The 19,831-nt window shown below is 36.9% G+C and overlaps 2 protein-coding genes across 11 annotated transcripts in view; one reads left to right on the plus strand and one right to left on the minus strand.

The window, feature by feature from the left end:
* CSTF3 (cleavage stimulation factor subunit 3) overlaps positions 1-13,068 on the plus strand; it is a 69,897-nt gene extending 56,829 nt beyond the window's left edge. For both annotated transcript variants that reach the window (XM_022583672.2, XM_022583673.3), the window contains 10 exons: positions 348-464; positions 727-801; positions 2,184-2,327; positions 2,736-2,838; positions 5,612-5,681; positions 8,361-8,556; positions 10,714-10,867; positions 11,602-11,696; positions 11,841-11,901; positions 12,350-13,068. In XM_022583672.2, coding sequence (XP_022439380.1) covers positions 348-464; positions 727-801; positions 2,184-2,327; positions 2,736-2,838; positions 5,612-5,681; positions 8,361-8,556; positions 10,714-10,867; positions 11,602-11,696; positions 11,841-11,901; positions 12,350-12,552 — 1,218 coding nt within the window. In that variant the 3' untranslated portion in view covers positions 12,553-13,068. The remainder of the gene's footprint in view (positions 1-347; positions 465-726; positions 802-2,183; positions 2,328-2,735; positions 2,839-5,611; positions 5,682-8,360; positions 8,557-10,713; positions 10,868-11,601; positions 11,697-11,840; positions 11,902-12,349) is intronic.
* The window catches only part of TCP11L1 (t-complex 11 like 1), a 36,472-nt gene continuing 29,549 nt past the window's right edge, over positions 12,909-19,831 (minus strand). For 4 of the 9 annotated variants that reach the window (XM_022583682.3, XM_022583675.3, XM_022583676.3 and 1 more), the window contains 2 exons: positions 19,498-19,677; positions 12,909-18,183 (listed from right to left, as the gene is read on the minus strand). In XM_022583682.3, coding sequence (XP_022439390.1) covers positions 17,960-18,183; positions 19,498-19,677 — 404 coding nt within the window. In that variant the 3' untranslated portion in view covers positions 12,909-17,959. Of the gene's footprint in view, positions 19,108-19,318; positions 19,678-19,831 lie in introns of those variants that run through there. The other 5 variants (XR_002646021.2, XR_002646020.2, XM_022583679.2 and 2 more) reach the window with 5 other exon arrangements.

Below are 19,831 nucleotides of genomic sequence, written 5' to 3' on the forward strand. Positions count from 1 at the left end.
TCTTTGGAATTTTTTTAAATATTTACTTATTTATTTATTTGGTTGCACTGGGTCTTAGTTGCAGCACGTGGGCTCCTTAATTGCAGCAGGAGGGTTCCTTAGTTGTGGCATGTGAACTCTTAGTTGCGACATGCATGTGGGATCTAGTTCCCTGACCAGGGATTGAACCTGGGCCCCTTGCATTGGGAGCACAGAGTCTTATCCACTGTACCACCAGGGAAGTCCCTGGGATTTCTTAAGAATCAAGAAATGCATGTGTCCATAGGTATAAACATATGAGTGTGTGTTTTATTCTCTTTCAGCTTTATTGAAATTATTGTAAGTGAGCTTTCTTTTTTCTCTCCTAGGATATGAATAATGCCAAATTATTTAGTGATGAAGCTGCTAATATATATGAAAGAGCCATAAGCACTTTATTAAAGAAGAATATGCTTCTTTATTTTGCATATGCAGATTATGAAGAGGTGAGTTAAAATATTTAGAACTTTCTTGTAATTGGATTTTTTACTGCAGCACTGAATTTTTTTTCTGGCTGCTTCTTTGCCAGGCATATTACTTTTGGAAGACAGAGATAATGCAGAATGAACAGTTATTAGTCCTTAGCTCATTATATATTTATGTTCAAAGCAGATGCCTTTGTGGGGTGCAGCCTCTGGATTCCTCAGAGCTCAAATGCTGCTTGTTTATGAATATATATTTATATCCACTTCTTCTCTACCACCTTAGAGTCGCATGAAGTATGAGAAAGTTCACAGTATATATAACAGACTTCTGGCAATTGAGGATATTGACCCCACCTTGGTAAGTAACTTTACAAGTCTCTTTCCCACTTTTGTAGTCTGCTTTAATTTAAAAAAAAATTAATTTACATAAAGTAAAATTCACTGTTTTTGTTGAATTGTTAGTTCTATGAATCTTGACCAATAACATAGAGTTATGGGACAACCATCACAATTAAAATACAAAACACTTCAATCACCCCACAGAAATTCCCTCGTGTGACCCCCTTGTAGTCACCCCTTCCCTGTCTCCCAGCCCGACAATTGCAGATCTGCTTTCTGCTCGTTTCTTCTGTTGTTGTTTGTAAGTGCAGCGCTATGAACCAGCCACAGTGGAGCTTTCTCTAACACCTTCCTTGTGAGCATGGCTTGAATACCACATAATTGTTGCTTAATAAATATTTCTTTTTAAATAAATGGAGGCAAGAGAAACCAACATTCTGGGAAGAAGTTGGACAAGAACTCACTTTATCCTGAATTCAACTCTGTAATTGTGGTTTTCAAAGCCCTGAATTTCTGCAAAAGTGCAGCAGAGTTCTTTCAGTGGGAGGGGAAGGGGAGGGGCCCATGCATGGGGCTCTAGACCCTCTGCCTCAAGTCAACTACAGCTATACTCCTTTTTCTGTCTGTTTATCATGGGATTCCACTGCTCTAATTGCTTGCATTTAGTCATCATTTTAAAATTCATTTAGCAAACTGATCTGTGCTATGCACTGTGCTAGATTCCAGCAGTATAATGACACATAAGTAAAATTCCTTTCCTCAAGGAACTCATAGTTCATTCATCCATCTATTCATCTGTCTAAACTAGGCAATGTAGTTTGACATCATCAAAACTGAGCAAATCAGGACCCTACTCATAGTCACCCTGTGTACAGTCCAGAGATGTTTTTTCATTGAACAAATATTGCATACTCATCATGTGTTGGGGCACTCTGTAGGTGCTAAGTATAAAATGACTCAAATAGTTTATCAATAAAGTTACATTATATGGTCTTTAGGAAATAGAGTAGTGGGCTTTTAAAAGTAATAAATCAAGAAATACTAGCATTTTCTAGTATTTTCACTTTTATTCCTTCCTTAAGATTTAATTTGCATGTTCTGGAATTAGATAATTGTGATGACTGCAAAACCTTGTGAACATACTAAAAACCGTTAAATTATATATTTAAAGGGTGAATTTTGTGCTATGTGAATTATATCTCAATTAAAATATTAATGTGCACGTCTTTAATACCAGAAAAAATTTGCTCGTGGATTTAAATAGTACACTATCTATAATCTTTTTTATTTCTCAAGTATTCAAAATTGCTTCCTTATACAGCAAAACGTGTTAGTACTGAAGTAAGGTGAACCTGTATTGGATGCTACAGTCTGTAGAAAACAAATACTTTTTTTGTGTAGGTATATATCCAATATATGAAATTTGCAAGAAGAGCAGAAGGTATTAAATCTGGAAGAATGATATTTAAAAAAGCAAGAGAAGATACCAGAACCCGCCACCATGTCTATGTTACTGCAGCACTCATGGAGTATTATTGTAGTAAGGTAAGTCCTCAAATAAAATATAAAGATAAAATAATTTCCTTCATATGAGATAAATTAATTAAAAGAAAGGCAGTCCTAATTTCTATCATTAAGTTTTATTATTTATTTATTTATTTATATCTATCTGTTTTTTTGGCCACGTTGGTCTTCTTTGCGACACGCGGGCTTTCTCCAGCTGCAGCGAGTGGGGGCTACTCTGCCTGTTAGTTTATACCTTATTAAACTCCATATTTATGAATCTGAATCCCCTTGAATGGTTTTTAGCTCTGTAATTTTTACTTAACATAATTTTAATCTCCATTTTAATTCTTAATATACGTTGTCATATTTAGATGTTATAGTTTTAATATTCTTTGAGTATCTTGTCTGACACTGCATGGAAATCAGTAGTTTCCTCTCTACTTCTAGGACAAATCTGTTGCCTTTAAGATTTTTGAGCTGGGGCTAAAGAAATATGGAGACATTCCAGAATATGTCCTGGCCTATATTGACTATCTTTCTCACCTCAATGGTAAGTAGATTCTAGATCTGTAATGGTTACTTAATATTAAACCATCAATGTCATTCTCTGAAATTATGTTGCTGGGTTTTTTTCTTTCTCAAATGTATTATATTCTGTCATCACACCAGAACCAGGCACTTGATAGGCACTCAAATATTTGTGGCCTGTCAACTATGAATTTACACTTATTGTATAATGGTTGATGCCTTTTGATTCTGCAGAATGGTCTTTAATTTAGCATCAAAGTCCCAACAGTAATAGGGTAAAGCCACAAATATCTAGCCACGAAAACTCAAAGATGCCCAAGTAGTAAACTGCTTTGAGGCTACTCGGGAAGATATTTCAAAGGAAACATTATGTTTATAAGCATCTTTATTTTCCTATTTTGTTGTAATAATAATGACCATCTTTTATTGAGTTCCTACCTTATACCAGGCACTAGGCTAGAGGATCTGTATATTTATGTATGTATCTTATTTAGTCTAGTTACCCACAGTCCAGGATATGTAATTTCTTGACTGAAAATGATCTGGTTTAAAAACTGATTTAAGAAAGAAATATGAAATTATGTGCCATGTAAATAATTAGATGTAAATTAGATATCACAGGTAAATATTAGTGATTTTAATGATATTTTAGAAAAATGTAGCATTCTATATACCTAAATAGTAGAAAAGAATAAAACTTAAACATGATTTTATATTTCAGCTTAGTGATTCTACTCTCTGGAAAAGGACTTAACTCCAAAAAGTGAGACAGTGGAGCATTTAAGATTTTTGAGCTGGGGCTAAAGAAAATTTTCATATAATTTTCTTGTATGAAATGAATGTTCCTTACCAGTTTTATATTGTTTTGCTTGATTTTTTAGAATAGTTACTAAGATGTACAATATTTTACTCTAAAATTGAGGATGAACTCTGATGTCAGCATTATTATCTTCTAAAATCAGTGTCTTAGTTTGTTTATTCATCAACCCATCATTTATTCAGTAGCTTTGGTAGTAAGGTCTGGAAGTACAAGAATAGGACTCCATTGTTACCCTCAGAGTATTCTCCTGGGGAAATCAGATGTGTAAACATAATTGCATCATCATTTGATTCTTAATTGTGGCATAAATTCTGGGGTTAGGTGTATAATGGTGTTTCAGATTTCTCATCTACAGAATGGTTATAATAAGAGTACCTTTCATTGAACTGTTGAGATAATTAAATGAACTTTTGCATGTATTTGACTTATATATGGAATGTGGTAAGCATACAATAAATGTTAACTATTTAAGCTGATGGTGGCAGTCATGAAAAGCATGTGCTAAATTCTGTAATAGAGCCCTGAATGAATTACTTTGGAAGCACAGAGAGGAGCGTGTAATCTAAGTTCCAGAGCTGTGCTATGCAATTATGGTAGCCACCAGACTACTAAGTTTTGAGCCCTTGAATTGTGGCTAGGCCAAAATGAGATGTGGAGTAAGTTAAAATACATACTGACTTCAAAGAGATAGTAGAAAAGAAATGTAAAATATCTTAATAATTTTTCACATTGATTACATGTTGAAATGATAATTTAGATATTTAGGTTAAATAAAATAAATTAAAATTAATTTCACCTGTTTTTATTCTTTTATTTTTGTTTTTGTTTGTTTTTATTCTTTTAAATGTGGCTAGCAGCAAATTTAAATTATTGGATAGTGCTGTTCTAGAGGGTGGGAGAAGGCAGCATGAGATGGGTCTTGAAGGATAAGTAATCGTTTTCCTAAAGATACAGGAAAATGCATTATTCCAGGAGAACACAGCATGTAATAAGCAGTGGAAAGTTATGTGGAATGGCAAAAAGTGTGTCTGGAGCAAAGCTTGGAATAAAGCTAAAAGAATAAAATGCAGGATTTACTTATTTCTTTAAGTACAGTATGTTAAGTTGAAGATGAAAGCCATGAATATGGTGCCATCTTCTTTGGTTCAATACATGTAATCTCTTGGTTTGACTTTGCATATTATGGACATGTAGTAAAACTGAATAACTGCCCTGCGGCAGTAAAAGCCAACTACTCTGTTGGATTTTAACAGTTTTATTGAGGCATAATTTATATACCATAAATGCACCCATTTAAAATATGCAGTTCAAAGAGTGTTAGTAAATTTACTACTAGATTCTTAAATTTTAATAGATCCCTTAGAGCTTAGCAAGAAGTGTCATTTTCCACTTCCAACTACAGACCTCCCGAGACTCTTAAATTTTAATCCACCTCTGGTGACCATTCTTATTCATTTTCCATTTGCATATTTATCTACCAATCTAGATATGGTACCTATATAAGAATTTAAAGTAGTTAAATATAGAGTAGTCCTGGTGCTGCAAAATAAGAAAATCAAATATCTAAATTTGAGCTTGTCATCCTCCACATTCAGTGTATTTAAAAAATATCAATAGTTTGATTCTTATAATGTCAACGGTATGCAATTTTCATTATTAAAAAAAAATGAGATACCCGATTCAGATATCACACTGTTATAAATTGTTTGACATTACAACTACACTATACTATAGAAGGAGGGCTAAACTAGAGGTAAAAAGACCTGGCTTCTAGTTATGGCTGTATTACTCAGTAACTGTGAGCCACATCAACTCACTTCATCTTTTTGAACCTCAAGCTTCCTCATCTATAAATATTGGGTGTGATAATAGATCTCTCTGCATAAGATTTTTGTGAGGATTAAATGAGATAATGCATTGTTGAATTATAAAACTGAATTTTTAAAAATATTTAAAATCTTCTTTAATATCCTAGAGGACAATAATACTCGAGTTTTGTTTGAACGAGTTTTAACATCTGGAAGTCTTCCACCTGAGAAGTCTGGGTAAGCCATTTTGAAAACTTACTGGTCGGGTTCTAATATTTGAATTGCGGTCTATGGGATGAACATTTGCTTGTTGTGAGTTCCAGGAGTGAGTTGTGAGTTCCAGGAGAAATTTCCCTTCTCTCTTGAAGCTTAATTTACAAATGCCTGCCTTGCCATATTTTCATACCTGTTTAAGATTTGTTAAAAAAATTTTTTGCATACTGACTAGGATTATTTTGAGAGATGCCTTAGCAATTTATTATTAAATATTTTAATATACCTTGGTATATATCCCTAGAAATTTATATGAACAAACTAGAGAAGAGTTCTGAAATTTTTACTTCTTACTCGAGAGCAAAGACTCTTGACAAAATGAAAATTTGTTTGACAAATTATATCCCTGATTTATGGTTTTGACTCTGTCAGTTTTACAGGAGGAACAATATGGTATAGTGGTACAGTGAAAGTAGTAAGGCTTTGGAGTCTTGGGTTCAAATTCCAGCTCAGGCAACTACACCTTGGGCATATTTCCTCACTCTTGCCAATCCTTACGTTCTTGTCAAGTAGCAGTAATGTCTACCAGTGTAGGAATTTTGTGATAGTCCTCTACCTAGTATATAATAGGAACTCAGTGCATTACTTTAGTACAAAGGTGCTTACTGAGATTTATTTATTTAACATTATTTTTGCAGTATAATTGCTTTACAATGGTGTGTTAGTTTCTGCTTTATAGCAAAGTGAATCAGCTATACATACATCCCCATATCTCCTCCCTCTTGCGTCTCCCTCCCACCCTCCCTATCTCACTCCTCTAGGTGGTCACAAAGCACCGAGCTGATATCCCTGTGCTATGCAGCTGTTTCCCACTAGCTATCTGTTTTACACTTGGTAGTGTATATATGTCCATGCCACTCTCTCACATTGTCCCAACTTACCCTTCCCCCTCCCCGTGTCCTCAAGTCCATTCTCTATGTCTGTGTCTTTATTCCTATCCTGCCCCTAGGTTCATCAGAACCTTTTTTTTTTTTAGATTCCATATATACGGGTTAGCATATGGTATTTGTTTTTCTCTTTCTGACTTACTTCACTCTGTATGACAGACTCTAGGTCCTTCCACCTCACTACAAATACTCAATTTCATTTCTTTTTATGGCTAATATTCCATTGTATATATGTGCCACAACTTCTTTATCCATTCATCTGTTGATGGACACTTAGGTTGCTTCCATGTCCTGACTATTGTAAATAGTGCTGAAATGAACATTGTGGTACATGTATCTTTTTGAATTATGGTTTTCTCAGCGTATATGCCCAGTAGTGGGATTGCTGGATCATATAATAGTTCTATTTTTAGTTTTTTAAGGAACCTCCATACTGTTCTCCATAGTGGCTGTATCAATTTACATTCTCCCCAACGGTGCAAGAGGGTTCCCTTTTCTCCACACCCTCTCCAGCATTTATTGTTTGTAGATTTTTTGATGATGGCCATTCTGATCGGTGTGAGGTGATACCTCATTGTAGATTTTTTTTTTACTTTTTTTAAATTATTTCATTTATTTATTTTTGGCTGTGTTGGGTCTTCGTTGCTGCGTGTGGGCTTTCTCTAGTTGTGCATACTCTTCGTTGCGATGCGCAGGCTTCTCACTACGGTGGCCTTTCTTGTTGCGGAGCACGGGCTGTAGGCGTGCGGGCTTCAGTCGTTGAAGCACACAGGCTCAGTAGTTGTGGCGCACGGGCCTAGTTGCTGCACGGCATGTGGGATCTTCCTGGACCAGGGCTCAAACCCGTGTCCCCTGCATTGGCAGGTGGATTCTTAACCACTGTGCCACCAGGGAAGCCCTCATTGTAGTTTTGACTTGCATTTCTCTAATGATTAGTGATGTTGAGCATCCTTTCATGTGTTTATTGGCAATCTGTATATCTTCTATGGAGAAGTGTCTATATAGGTCTTCTGCCCATTTTTGGACTGGGTTGTTTGTTTATTTGATATTGAGCTGCATGAGCCTTACTGATATTTAAGTATCAGTAAGTATTAAGTAAGCCTTACTGATATCTACTTACTCTCTAAGTAGAGTCTTAGAGAATTAATTTTGGCTGTTAGAAAAGTGGTGAGGCACAAATTTGTCCCCAGTGATCCGTATTAATGGGAAAAAAGAGAGAGCATGTTAGGTTTCAAAATATATTTTTATTCATATGTTGCCCCAAGAATGTATTCTACATTTTAATTCATGCGACTACAAAATGGTGAAGCCACATTATTCAGGAGAAACTGGAAATCTCTCTAGGTTCCTTTTTCAACTCTTCCACCTAGAGTTTACTCTCTCTAGTGTAAATGTCTCTCTTATTGGCCACAAAGGATAGGAAGGTATGCTAAATAAGTAAAAACTCAAAAAAAAAGCCTTAAATATGAAAGTATTTAGGGTAAAGGGTTATGATGACTGTAATTTACTTTCAAATACTTAAGCAAAAACAAGATAAAGCAAATATGGCAAAGTATTAATAATGATTAAATCTAGGTTATGGTATATAGGCATTCATTACACTACTCTATTTTTCTGAAGTTTGGAAATCTTTATAATAAAAAAAAGAGAGATTTGTATAATTTTAAAAAAAAGGGGGGAGGAAGGGAACTCAAAGATTTTTTGTAAGCCTCAAACCCAGAATAGTAAAGTATTGATTATATTTATTTTCTTACAGAGAAATCTGGGCCCGATTTTTAGCTTTTGAAAGTAATATTGGTGATCTAGCTAGTATACTCAAAGTGGAGAAAAGACGGTTTACAGCATTCAAAGAAGAGTATGAAGGCAAAGAAACAGCTTTACTGGTAGATAGATACAAGTTCATGGATTTATATCCTTGCTCTGCAAGTGAACTAAAAGCGCTTGGGTATAAGGTATGTACTTGGGCTCAAGATGTGTGTAGTGTCTTTACTTTCCTAATGTTTTAGAATAGTTCATGGATAAACTTCACTCTAAAGTAAATTCTGAAATAGAAATTAATCGAGCTTTAGAATAGATTTGCAGAATAGAAAAAAGTTCAGGGATTTTCCTTGGGTTTGTGAAATATTGACTATCAACAATACTGAACAAAATGAGAATTAAAATGAGATTTAACAAACTTTCTTTCCTGGAAATTGTTAATGCCTTATATCTTATGTCTTGTGGGCAGATGGAGGAGGTGGGTGAAGGAAGAAAAACAAAAGAAAATCTGAATGTCACTTAGGTTAGTTTTTCTCTAATAGCTCTTAAGACTGATGTGTGTGTTTTGACAGGAGATCATATATAGTAATTCCTGCTATATATTTTGTAGATATAATGAAGAAACATTATAGCTTATTAAATCCATAAAGTTCCTTGAAGGATTTGTATCTTTAAAACAGGGCTCCTTCAGTGGGGTCCTTTAGGAAATTAGCTTATCTAGGAATGGAACTCTTCTGTTTGGACTACTGAGTCATAAGGAAACAAATATGGAACCTGAACTCATTCAGGCCAAGGGGAAAGATTAATGTTTACACACTCCTAGAAATAGCCCTTTCTGAGAAGACCATTGTTCTATCATTTCTTGATTTTTCTGTGTCATGTGAACAAAGACCAAGATGGAAGCCCAAAGGGAAGCTATATCCACAAGAGTCCTCGATTGGTCCCCTTAAGCCAGCTGGCATTAGGATGTTCCTCACCATCACTCTGTATTTCCTCACTGCCCTCTTTTAGCCTGGGTCTCACTGGCTAAACCAGATTAAAATAAACTTCAGACCTTTTCATTAATGGAAGCTCCAGTTGTGTGCCAGCCCCATGTTCCTATTCTGAACTAAGGGGTTACTGCTTAGGGGATCAGCAGGTTCTGCTTCTGGTTTAACTACTTCTTAATGAAAAGCCAAAGACATTTAAAGAATATTATGTGGAATTTTTAGGCTATTTCAACTTTGCCAAGATGAAAATGGAAATTAAGGAAGTTAATGAAAAGATCTTACTAAGTAGAACTACTTCTTGAATATGAATTTTCCATCTTGTATTTGTTTGGTTTTTTATTTGGAAAGGATTATTATGCTTTTGTGTGTCACACATAAGTGAGAGAGGGAAAGAAAGAAAAAAAAGTAATTCCCAGTAGGCATACTCATTTAGATCTGCCACCAAATGCATATGAGCAAACTTTGAGAATATGAAATTCTCTTATATCCCTTGATGGTGGCAAAAGAGGCTCTTTTGGTTTTAGACAGATTGACACTGGTTACCTGTAGCAGAGGAACTTCTCTGGGATAGGGCCTCTTTAAGAGGTAGCATGTTGCTCCCTTTGACATATCTCAGAGGGTTGCTTTCAGCTCTGGCAGGCATTGCTGGGACACTGAAAAGAAGACTGGATGGGTGTGAGGTCAGAGAGGCCTGTGCTCTCAAATCCTCTCTCTACTTCTTAGCCATCTAACATTGGAGACAGCAGAACCTCTTTTGAGTGTCAGCTCCTTCTGTAAAATGGAGGTGTTACTATTTGCCTCCTCAGAGAGGGAATAAATGGCAAAAACTGACAAATAGTGGTTGCTCAACAAACATTCCTTCTCCCCTATAACAGTATTTTGGGAGTAATTTTTCATTTCATTAGCAAAATCTTATGAACTAATGTAAGTGATGATAAGCTTTATGTTAGGTTTCATGAAACAGCACCTTTCTTAATCCAGCTTCTTCACTTAGAGAACCTGGTAGATGATGTTCAATTTTAGTGGAAGGGAGATATCAGGAAAGTATCTAAAACCGCAGATTTTCTTCCAAATTACCCCACCTCTACCTGGTATGTATTACCTACAAAAGCTTGTATCTATCCTACAAGTGTCCCACCTGGCAACACTGAGTCTAATGATTCTTAACACTGGTCTTTACAGCCCTTTAGCTTTCCTTGTTAACAACCTTTACTGTCATGGAAGTTCTCGCTTATCTTTCTCCATTCTCTCTATGGTTTTAACCCAGTTATTCACAGTGTATCCTCAAGATTGTAGAATTGCACAGTTTTACTCTATAAGTCCCTTTTTCAGGTTTAGGATTCTTCTGTTCTGCATTTTCAGGATGTCTCCCGTGCTAAGCTAGCAGCTATAATTCCAGACCCAGTTGTAGCTCCTTCTATAGTGCCTGTTCTGAAAGATGAAGTGGATAGAAAACCAGAATACCCTAAACCAGACACTCAGCAGATGATTCCATTTCAGCCACGACATTTAGCACGTAAGCCATGACTTTAGATCCAGTACTGAGACCTCAGTTTGTTTGTTGGTTTAACTGGAGAGGTGTGGGGGGCAAAGTAATGTGACCTTTCCATTGTAGGTTAATAATTAGACTCAGGGTCACTATGACAGGTGGTTTGGCTGTAATCTTTGAACCAAGATGAGTTTAAAATGTCTTAAAAAAGAAAAAAACAAAACCTCATTGATCCAGATTGCAGTAACCCATTTTGGCAGTGATACTTAAGACAGTTTTCAGAAATGCTGCTACATACAGATTACCTGCACAGCTGGAAACTTACTTTGGTGATGTTATTTGGTATCGTTTATACTTACTAATGGGTAGTAGCCTCTCTGGATTCTACTTGAACAAGGCCCTTATGATTAAATATGTTACTGTATAACTGACTTTAAATGGGATTGCTGAAAAAATGACTTGTGAGGCTTAGGCATGATCTTTGACAAAAACTGACTAGCTCAGCGCCTGGGTTGCCTTATGCAAAGTCACTTGTTTACTTTTCTGCCTCCCAGTGGCCACGGGGTTGAGACTGCTTTCACTGTCTCACCCACTTGCGTTTGGTCAAACATATAAAGCACTAAAAACATTTTAAGACGTCCAGAACAAAGCAACATGACTATTTGTACATAGTAATTTATGTACAAGTTACTTATGTTGGTTCATTACATGTGCAGAAACTCTTCCATCCCATTTGATTCCTACTTTTCTTTCTTTTACAGCTCCGGGCTTACACCCTGTCCCCGGTGGAGTGTTCCCAGTACCACCTGCAGCAGTTGTTTTAATGAAACTTCTCCCTCCTCCCATTTGTTTCCAGGTTTGTTCACTATTTTCACGATAGATATTTGCTCTATGGGTAATTATAGTAATTGTGTGCTTTTTCTCTTGTATCATGGGAAATGCAAAGTAGGGCTATTTTTGTCAGATTATTGGGGATTAAATTTTCTTTGTGTCAAAATAGGGTCCTTTTGTACAAGTGGATGAACTGATGGAAATTTTCCGAAGATGCAAGATACCAAATAGTAAGTGATGAGTCTCCATTACTAGAGTGGAATTCACATTGTTGTTTCCTAGGCAGGAGAGACTGTCATTCTTTGGCACTGAAGTTTCCAAAACCAGCTAGCCATCTTGCAGAAGTACAGTGACACCTAGGAGGGATCCTTTGGATCTCTTTGGTACAGAGAGGCTTGTTCATGTTCTTATTCTTCTAAGAAAAACATCATAAAAAGCATATCTTTTCTATTCATGTGAACATGCACTATCAGGTTTGGCTTATGAAAATAATTTTATTAAACAGCAGCTTTTTTGTATTTAACTATTTATTCAATAGTATCAGTAGTACTATCTCAGAATTTCCTAATAGGAGGCTACAAAATTATAAAGTATCCAAAGTAGTACATACATATTCCTCCACAGTAGCATACTTTTAAACATCCTCCAACAACAGTCCTTTTTGTTTTGCTTCAATAGCAGTTGAAGAAGCTGTGAGGATCATTACTGGAGGAGCCCCAGAGCTAGCTGTAGAAGGCAATGGCCCGGTGGAAAGTAATGCAGTACTCACCAAGGCTGTCAAAAGGCCCAACGAAGATTCAGACGAAGATGAGGAAAAGGGAGCTGTCGTTCCCCCTGTTCATGACATTTACAGAGCGAGGCAGCAGAAGCGAATTCGGTGAAGCAGGCACAGAACCTGCCTCAGAAAGAAAACTCCTATCCAGGATTCCTTTTGCCTCTTAAGTCATATGTTTAAAAGAGACAATGCTTTGTTACAAAGTTCTTGGAAACAAAGTTGTATTGTCATTGGTGCCTCTATTCATATGCTTCTTGAGAAAAACCAACCAACCTATGTGAATTTTAGGATGTGGAACAGACCTATGCTCTAAGAAAAATTAGATTTTCAAAAATGTGAGAAGAGTACAAAGTGGCAGAACCACATTTTGTTCCCGCTTCAAGGGTGTCTTGTATGTACCACTTGAAGACTTGTGGGTTTTCAACAGTTTTATTTTAAAAACTGGATGGCTTATGATTGTAAAGCATTTTATCACATTTTCTGAAAACAACAGCTGTTCTTGGTTTGCTTATGTAGAGTCCTGCCTTATTGTTTGTTTTATTTATGGCAGAATGTAAGGAATCGGTTTTGTAGTTTAAAATTTTAAAAAACAATCCTTTAGAAAATAAAAGGATCTCAAAAAGTCGTGTCTCTCGCTGCTGCTTTCATTCAGATTTTATTTGAAATAGCTACTTAGGTTATTTAGCCAATACTGTTTAAAACTAAATGTCAACAATGTAAGGAAAAGTCATCCTGTATTTACTATATATACACTTAACTGTTGTCCTTTCCTGGTCTTTTTTGCTACTATTTGAAAACATGAGGGATCCATTTTTAAGAGGCAAATTAAAACATTTTAGAAATCTTCAAATATGAATGCATTTTTCCCAAATTAAATCTGAGGGCGATAGACTGAGATATTTTATCTTTCATGTCTCTTAAAAGCAACATAAGTGTGGGAATTCCTTTAACCACTCACTGTCTTGCTCTCACATAAATATGTTTCAAAAAGTGGTCAGTATTCAAGAACATTTTTTTCATCAGCTAAACAAAGACAGCATTAAAGGAAACTACAGCCGAGTAACCAAAACCTAGCTACAGTGAGCAAAAACTTACCATAAAAATCAAAAGAATTAAGTTTTGCTCTTTTTTAGCAACGTTACCTCCTCTTGACTCATCTCTAGAAAACTAGACCAACAACTAGTTGAGCCTAAGGATTGTGATTCAGAATAAAAGCTAAAAAAATAAGGAAGGAAATAAGAGGAAAAGTACGAAGGCTATAAAGAGACAATCTTTGCACGATGGGTACACAATTTAGAATTTGAATTCAAGTGTGATTAAATATCAGCTTCAAATATTTCTATAAAACCTATAATAAAAGGTTATCTTGAATCACTTTCTTATATAAATTTATACGTAGCAAGGTCATATTTACCTAAGTTGATCACAAGCATATGTCTCCAGTATTTTACCAGTGAAGCTGAGAAAAATTTCCTCAAAACAAAGTCAGCTGCCTCTACTTCAGATTTTGTTATCTTCCTAAGTATCATTTTCAAGCTGCGTGGGTTTTTTTTTAATATCATGGTTATCAACAAAACAATCTGAAAGGCATAAGTAGTACCATATAGCATAAACTTAAAAATATAGAGATATGGAATCTTTCCTGAAGTGCTATCTTTGGGTAGTGTATTGAAGAAGACAAAATGGTTTCAAATACCTGTAATGGTCTGTAACAGTGTTCCCATGTGACAAAAGAAAGCCACGTGATTGAGTATGGAAAATGCCTTTTTTTTTTTTTTTTTTTTTTAGCATTGTAATAAGAAAACACACACGTACACCCCTACCTACCTTGGGGAAAAGTGCTGCTAAGGACTGTTAAGGCCATTATGTGTATTACAACTGCTCCTACTACATTCATTTCTAAGACTTTTTCCCCTAGAAATTATATGACCTTTAAACTTAAAAAGGATTATTTCTTAAGAAAATATTTTCTAATGTTCTACCTGATATATATATGAACTTTTAGTTTTTAGTATGATTTTGTCTGAATGTTTGATAATTCCTTTTGTAAACACAGTGAACAAGTAGCATGATGTTAGAAATCTGAAATTATTTTTGGAAATCTATCTGCAGACTCTCATGGTATATATAGCCAGTCCTATGTGTCCAAGGTCTCTCATATATCCATATTGCTGGACCCAGAGAAATTACCAAGAGATATCCATATCTTTCCTCTTTATAAAAACAATGACAGCATCTCCCCACAATTCTAGAACTGGATAAAATTTAAGGACCATAAATGCTCCCTAAACAAAAATCAGTCAAACTCTGGCTTTTAGCACTAAATTTCGAACGAGAGATTTTATCTCTGTTGCCACACATAGTAAAGTAAAAGGTTATAGCTACCTAGTAAATATAAAACTGATCAAATTGTACCACTGGAAAAGAATGAAAAAATATACCACTTTTGTCAGCACATTGACCTTGGGCAATAGTTATTAATTTATTTGGTAATTTTATAATCCTCTATTGGATATGCTTTCTTTAAAAAAATAAATTTATTTATTTATTTTTGGCTGCGCTGGGTCTTCGTTGCTGCACGTGGGCTTTCTCTAGTTGCGGCGAGCGGGGGGCTACTCTTCGTTGCGGTGAGTGGGCTTCTCATAAATTCTGGTTTTTACATTTCAGTTCCCAAAGCAAACTTCATTAAAGTTGGTAGTTCTTACTTGACTGTGACGTTCAGCAAGTGAAGTTATATTTCATTTAGTAAAAATTTCAGAAGTCTTGAAAGGTAATTCATACCAAGTTAACAAAACTCAGGTGCCATATTACTGATTTAAGTAAAAACTTAAATATTCAACAGAAGTGAGCTTACCAGTCTCTGGGAATAAAAGTCCAAAAAACCAATTCAGTTTACTAAATTTTCTTCCCCGTCTGAGCCCTGACCAAATTTCTGCTTCGAGCTTACAGCAGACAGTACTTTAAAAAGCAGAGGCAACAAGAATTAGAAAGGAAAAAAAAAAAGTGTTACTTCGATTTTAAGGTTGCTTTTAAGTCAGAAGTTGCACTTAAAGGTTCTCAATGCTTAGTTCAGATAAAGCAAACACAAAAATGGTGAAATCTGACTATTGCTACCAACTCCAGACACACCTGATTACTAAATTAAGTGACATTCCATCAAATCATGCCTATAGATTAGTTCAGAAGGCAACACAGTATGACAGAAACCCACACTAGGGGCAGTTTTAAGTAAAATTCTGCCTGTTCAGATTTCTGACACTTCTAGCTTTTTCTGAAAGTGTCAGTGAACATTTGATAGGTTAAGAGAGGCTTTTAGGCCTAAAGGTTTTCCCCTCCCCCATCCCATGAAGTTGCTTTGAATACTGTGAATAAAAAGGCAATCCATTAAAATAGGTATACAATATAAAACCCAATATAAATACACAATTGCAAACATCACTGTAATTCTTTATTTAGATTACGTTTTCAATGAGATAGTGCCTTTTAATATGAGTTTCATAGCCCATCGTCCACTACCATTTAGTCATCCACTCATTTGTTCATTCATGCATTCATTTACTTCAAATGATATAGAGGTGGAAATGGGGAGAAACCACTGGGGTGGAGTGAACGGCAGCAGATACGAAAAGATTGCAGCTCTAGCACAGAAGAGATGAGAAAAGAAAATAACAGTCTTGGGACAGGACAGGAGGAAAACCTTCCCTACAGGCCTGTAAAATGTGCTCGACTGAAGGGAGGTTGGGCACCAACAGTCGAATATGTCATGATAACAGATATGCACCCGCAGGCAGGGTTATATGCTCTCCTTTGTTGCTAATAAAGTCATTCATAGTCCTTTTGCGTGTACAAAGCATTCTAATATCCATTATCAAATTTAATCCTCACAGGAAGTGTGAGTTAGGAGTATGCTCATTTTACAGGTGAAAATACAGAGCCCAAGGAAGAATGATTAGCCCAACATCACATAACCTTGCAAGAAGGCAACAGAGGAAAAACTCAACCCAGATCTTCCTCTAAATCAGGAACTTTCTGCACAATCCTACTGCAGTCTACTTAAGTTATTAAGTCCAGTCAGACTTACTACAGAATGTCAGACTTGGAAAGGCTTGTAAGGTTAAATCCAGTCCTTTCATTTTTTAGGTACTGGAAATGGGTCCTGATTTCCTCGAGCTAATCACGTAACAGAAATGGGATCAAAACTCTGGTTTCTTGACAGCTCCCAGTCTTTCCAATCTACCACCCTGCCTCAAAATTAAAAGAAATACAAATGTTATACACAGAAATCAGGGCATGCCAAAATGTCACTGGAAATCAAACAGCAAACACCTATTCCCTCCCTTTGAAATTCACCAGGAAAGTAGGCTGCTCTATTCCCAGGTATCTTAAGACTTTGGAGAAAGTAAAATAAGCCACAAAAACAGAACTGCTAAATAATCCGTTCAGAATTGTCAGCCAGTATGTGCACATTATGTGCCTATTGAGTCAAACTTTTTAATAACTTCTCTTCACAGAGAAAAAAATTCCTATACACCTGTCCACTGCATTAATCAGTAAGATATATCAGTGTAACTCTGACCTGAAGTATATTTATAAAGGGCTACATAAACGATCACATTTTACAGCTTGCTTCAGAATAAGATTAAAAAATATACATATGTAGAGTGAGAACCCACCCACTACCCACCCAATCAGTTGAGAGCTGACAAGGCAGCAGTTACCGCTCTAGACATTCATTCATTCATTCATTCATTCAGGAGACTATCAAAGAAATCTACCTGACCTGCTGATATCAACCCAACTCTCAAGGCACCCACCTGCAGTGAAATACTAGTGCCCAATAAACTTAGCACTTCCATGAGACATGTTTTCCACAAACCTGTTAGGCAGGAAACCACATCAAATGCAATCAGTATGCAGTATATAACCCAATTCAATTCTGAAGGATAATTTATACGCCAAAGCTATTTCTGTCTTGGAGGGAGAGCTGTAGGGGGGAGTTCTAAGTAGATGCTTAGCAAATGTTTCCTGAGTGACTAAATGAACTAAATGAATTTTCCTGGCCCTTAGTGATAATCCTATGAGATTCCAGGAAGAAAACTAGCTCACTTATCTTCAAAGAGCAGCAACAAAACGATTCAATATGAATATTGTGATTCTGAACTCTGCCGTCTTCATTCTGGCTTCTGTAGAATTCCACCAGTGGACACTGAGGTAGTGGGGGCCACAGGAGTCTGTGAAGCTCCCTGTTATATAGGCATCAAGATTTCAAACTGTTCAAACTTCACTCTATGTAGGAACCCATGAGGGAAAAGAGAGAAAAAAATCACCTAAGAGTTAACTCTTACAAAAGAAATCAAAATGAAGGAACTTTGAGATTTAGGGAAAATGGCTGCAGGAGCTGGTGACCCACCCTGCATCTGTGAGGGTAACGCTCCTCTCCGGCATCCTTGGCTGTGGAGGGAGGGACCCAAACACTGAGGCTGAGGCAAGCAAGAGTGCTGCCCCCAGGAACCTCATACTCTACAACCAGTGAGCACAGCTTCCACAGCAGCCTTATTTCCAGAAACAATTCCAGAGGTGACCTCATTGAATAAGCTACAAAAGATGTAATTTTGTTCTTTAAAAGTTCTACTTACCGAGCTTTCATCCCCTTCCAGTGAAACCTTGGAGGATTTGTCCTTCAGCCTAAACTTTATTAATATGACCTCTGACCACGTAACCCAGCATACATCTCTGACTGCAAGTAAAAATATTAGAAGCAAGTACTTGGAGAAATCACATTCCCAGTATAACCGTCACTCCTCTGAAGCCTCGCATCACTAGACAGTGTACAGGGTGGATGTTTCCCCAACGCTGTCCCCAGCTCCACCCCAGCGCTCATCGGCTTGAATGAAGGGATTCCTTGCATGATTCTGGGAACTGGAGATCGCCCAACAACTTCATGACTCTGTTTCTAACAAAATGTCCCTGTCTAAAATACACACAGGCACGTGCGCACATTTTATTTTTTTTAACAGAACAGGTCACCTGTGAGAGCCAAGCTACCCTTTCAGTCACAGGATATGTCAGGAATTCTGGTCACTGAAGTTCCTCAATAAATACTGCTCAAAAACCAGGGATCTCCTATAACTTCGTTATCCAAGAAATAAGTGAGCTGACGCTATTTTACCTGAAAACACTTAAATCCAATGCTGGAATTCGAATCCAATCAATACATCTATGTATTGTATCAGAGTGAACTTTTCAGTAAGAACTTCAGACATCTGTCCTCTTCTATATATTACACTAACATATATTAAAAAAAAATATTCCTCCTTGGCTTTCAAGACATAAAAGTCACAGAATTTTCCTTTCTCTAGATCCCATAACTGCTATCATCCAGGCTCAGAAGTAATTTTGTATAAACAAGTAAGCTTTTTAAAATCAAATAACTCTCCTCTAGAACAAAAGGGTTCTGGGGCTCCAGCTAGCCCAGGCAGGGAGAAAGCAATAAATAGTGGGCGCGGGAGGTGTGTGGAGGCAGTAAGACTATATAAAGTCCTTCCAACACAAAATACCTGGAGGAAGGAGGGCTGGGCTGGGCAAGAGACGGGCAAGGGTCTAAACGCATCAAGGCCTGGTTCTGTTCACTCTGGGGTGGCTGTCAGATACTCTTGGGTGTCTGAAAGAAAAGCGAGCCAGATGGCAGAAGAGGTCCCAGGCTCCTGGGAGAGACGAGGCAGCTACGATCATGATAGGGTGTGGGTGGAGACACACGGCAGTCCACCCGTTGAAAGCTGAGTGCTACCTACAAAAGTCACGATAACGAAAAGCTTCTCTGATTTGTAAACTTGCACTCACGGACACAAACCCTCAAAACAGAATTCAGTACATGTTTCAACAAGCCTTTTCAACAGTGATACACAATACTCTTCCTTTTGGCATCAGTGCTGTTAAACAGAAAGGTACTAAGCAGCCATTTTCCAAAGCAACACTACAGCTGAGAACAGGTCAAGTGGGTAACACTGCTGCTGTAGGGAGCACAGGCGTTAGGGTCTGACAAGGATCTTACTGAGGATCGCATCATAGTAGGGACTGAAGACCATCTTGTTATAGTTGACCAGGCGCACGAAGTTAATGGCAACTTCCTCCAGCTCTGTTTGAACTGGACCTAATCCCCCTGGGGCTGTGGGCAATGGCTTCTGATGACTGGAGACAAGGTAGGTTTCTAAGAAGGTCAGGATTCGGGAATCTGCGACAGAAAAGAAAGCAGTTGTTTGCTTCTTGGTCAGGGTGACTTTACAAGTTTCTATTTACGCTTCAGTTTTCAGCTTAAACATTACCTTTTCGGGAAAGTCTTCCCTGACCATCCTGAGGCACCTCCCACTTCTGAACATTCATCCCAT

The sequence above is a fragment of the Delphinapterus leucas genome, chromosome 7, assembly GCF_059928025.1.
Source record: "Delphinapterus leucas isolate spDelLeu-1000000601 "Yukka" chromosome 7, BTC_Dleu_Yukka2, whole genome shotgun sequence".
NCBI classification, from domain to species: domain Eukaryota; kingdom Metazoa; phylum Chordata; class Mammalia; order Artiodactyla; family Monodontidae; genus Delphinapterus; species Delphinapterus leucas.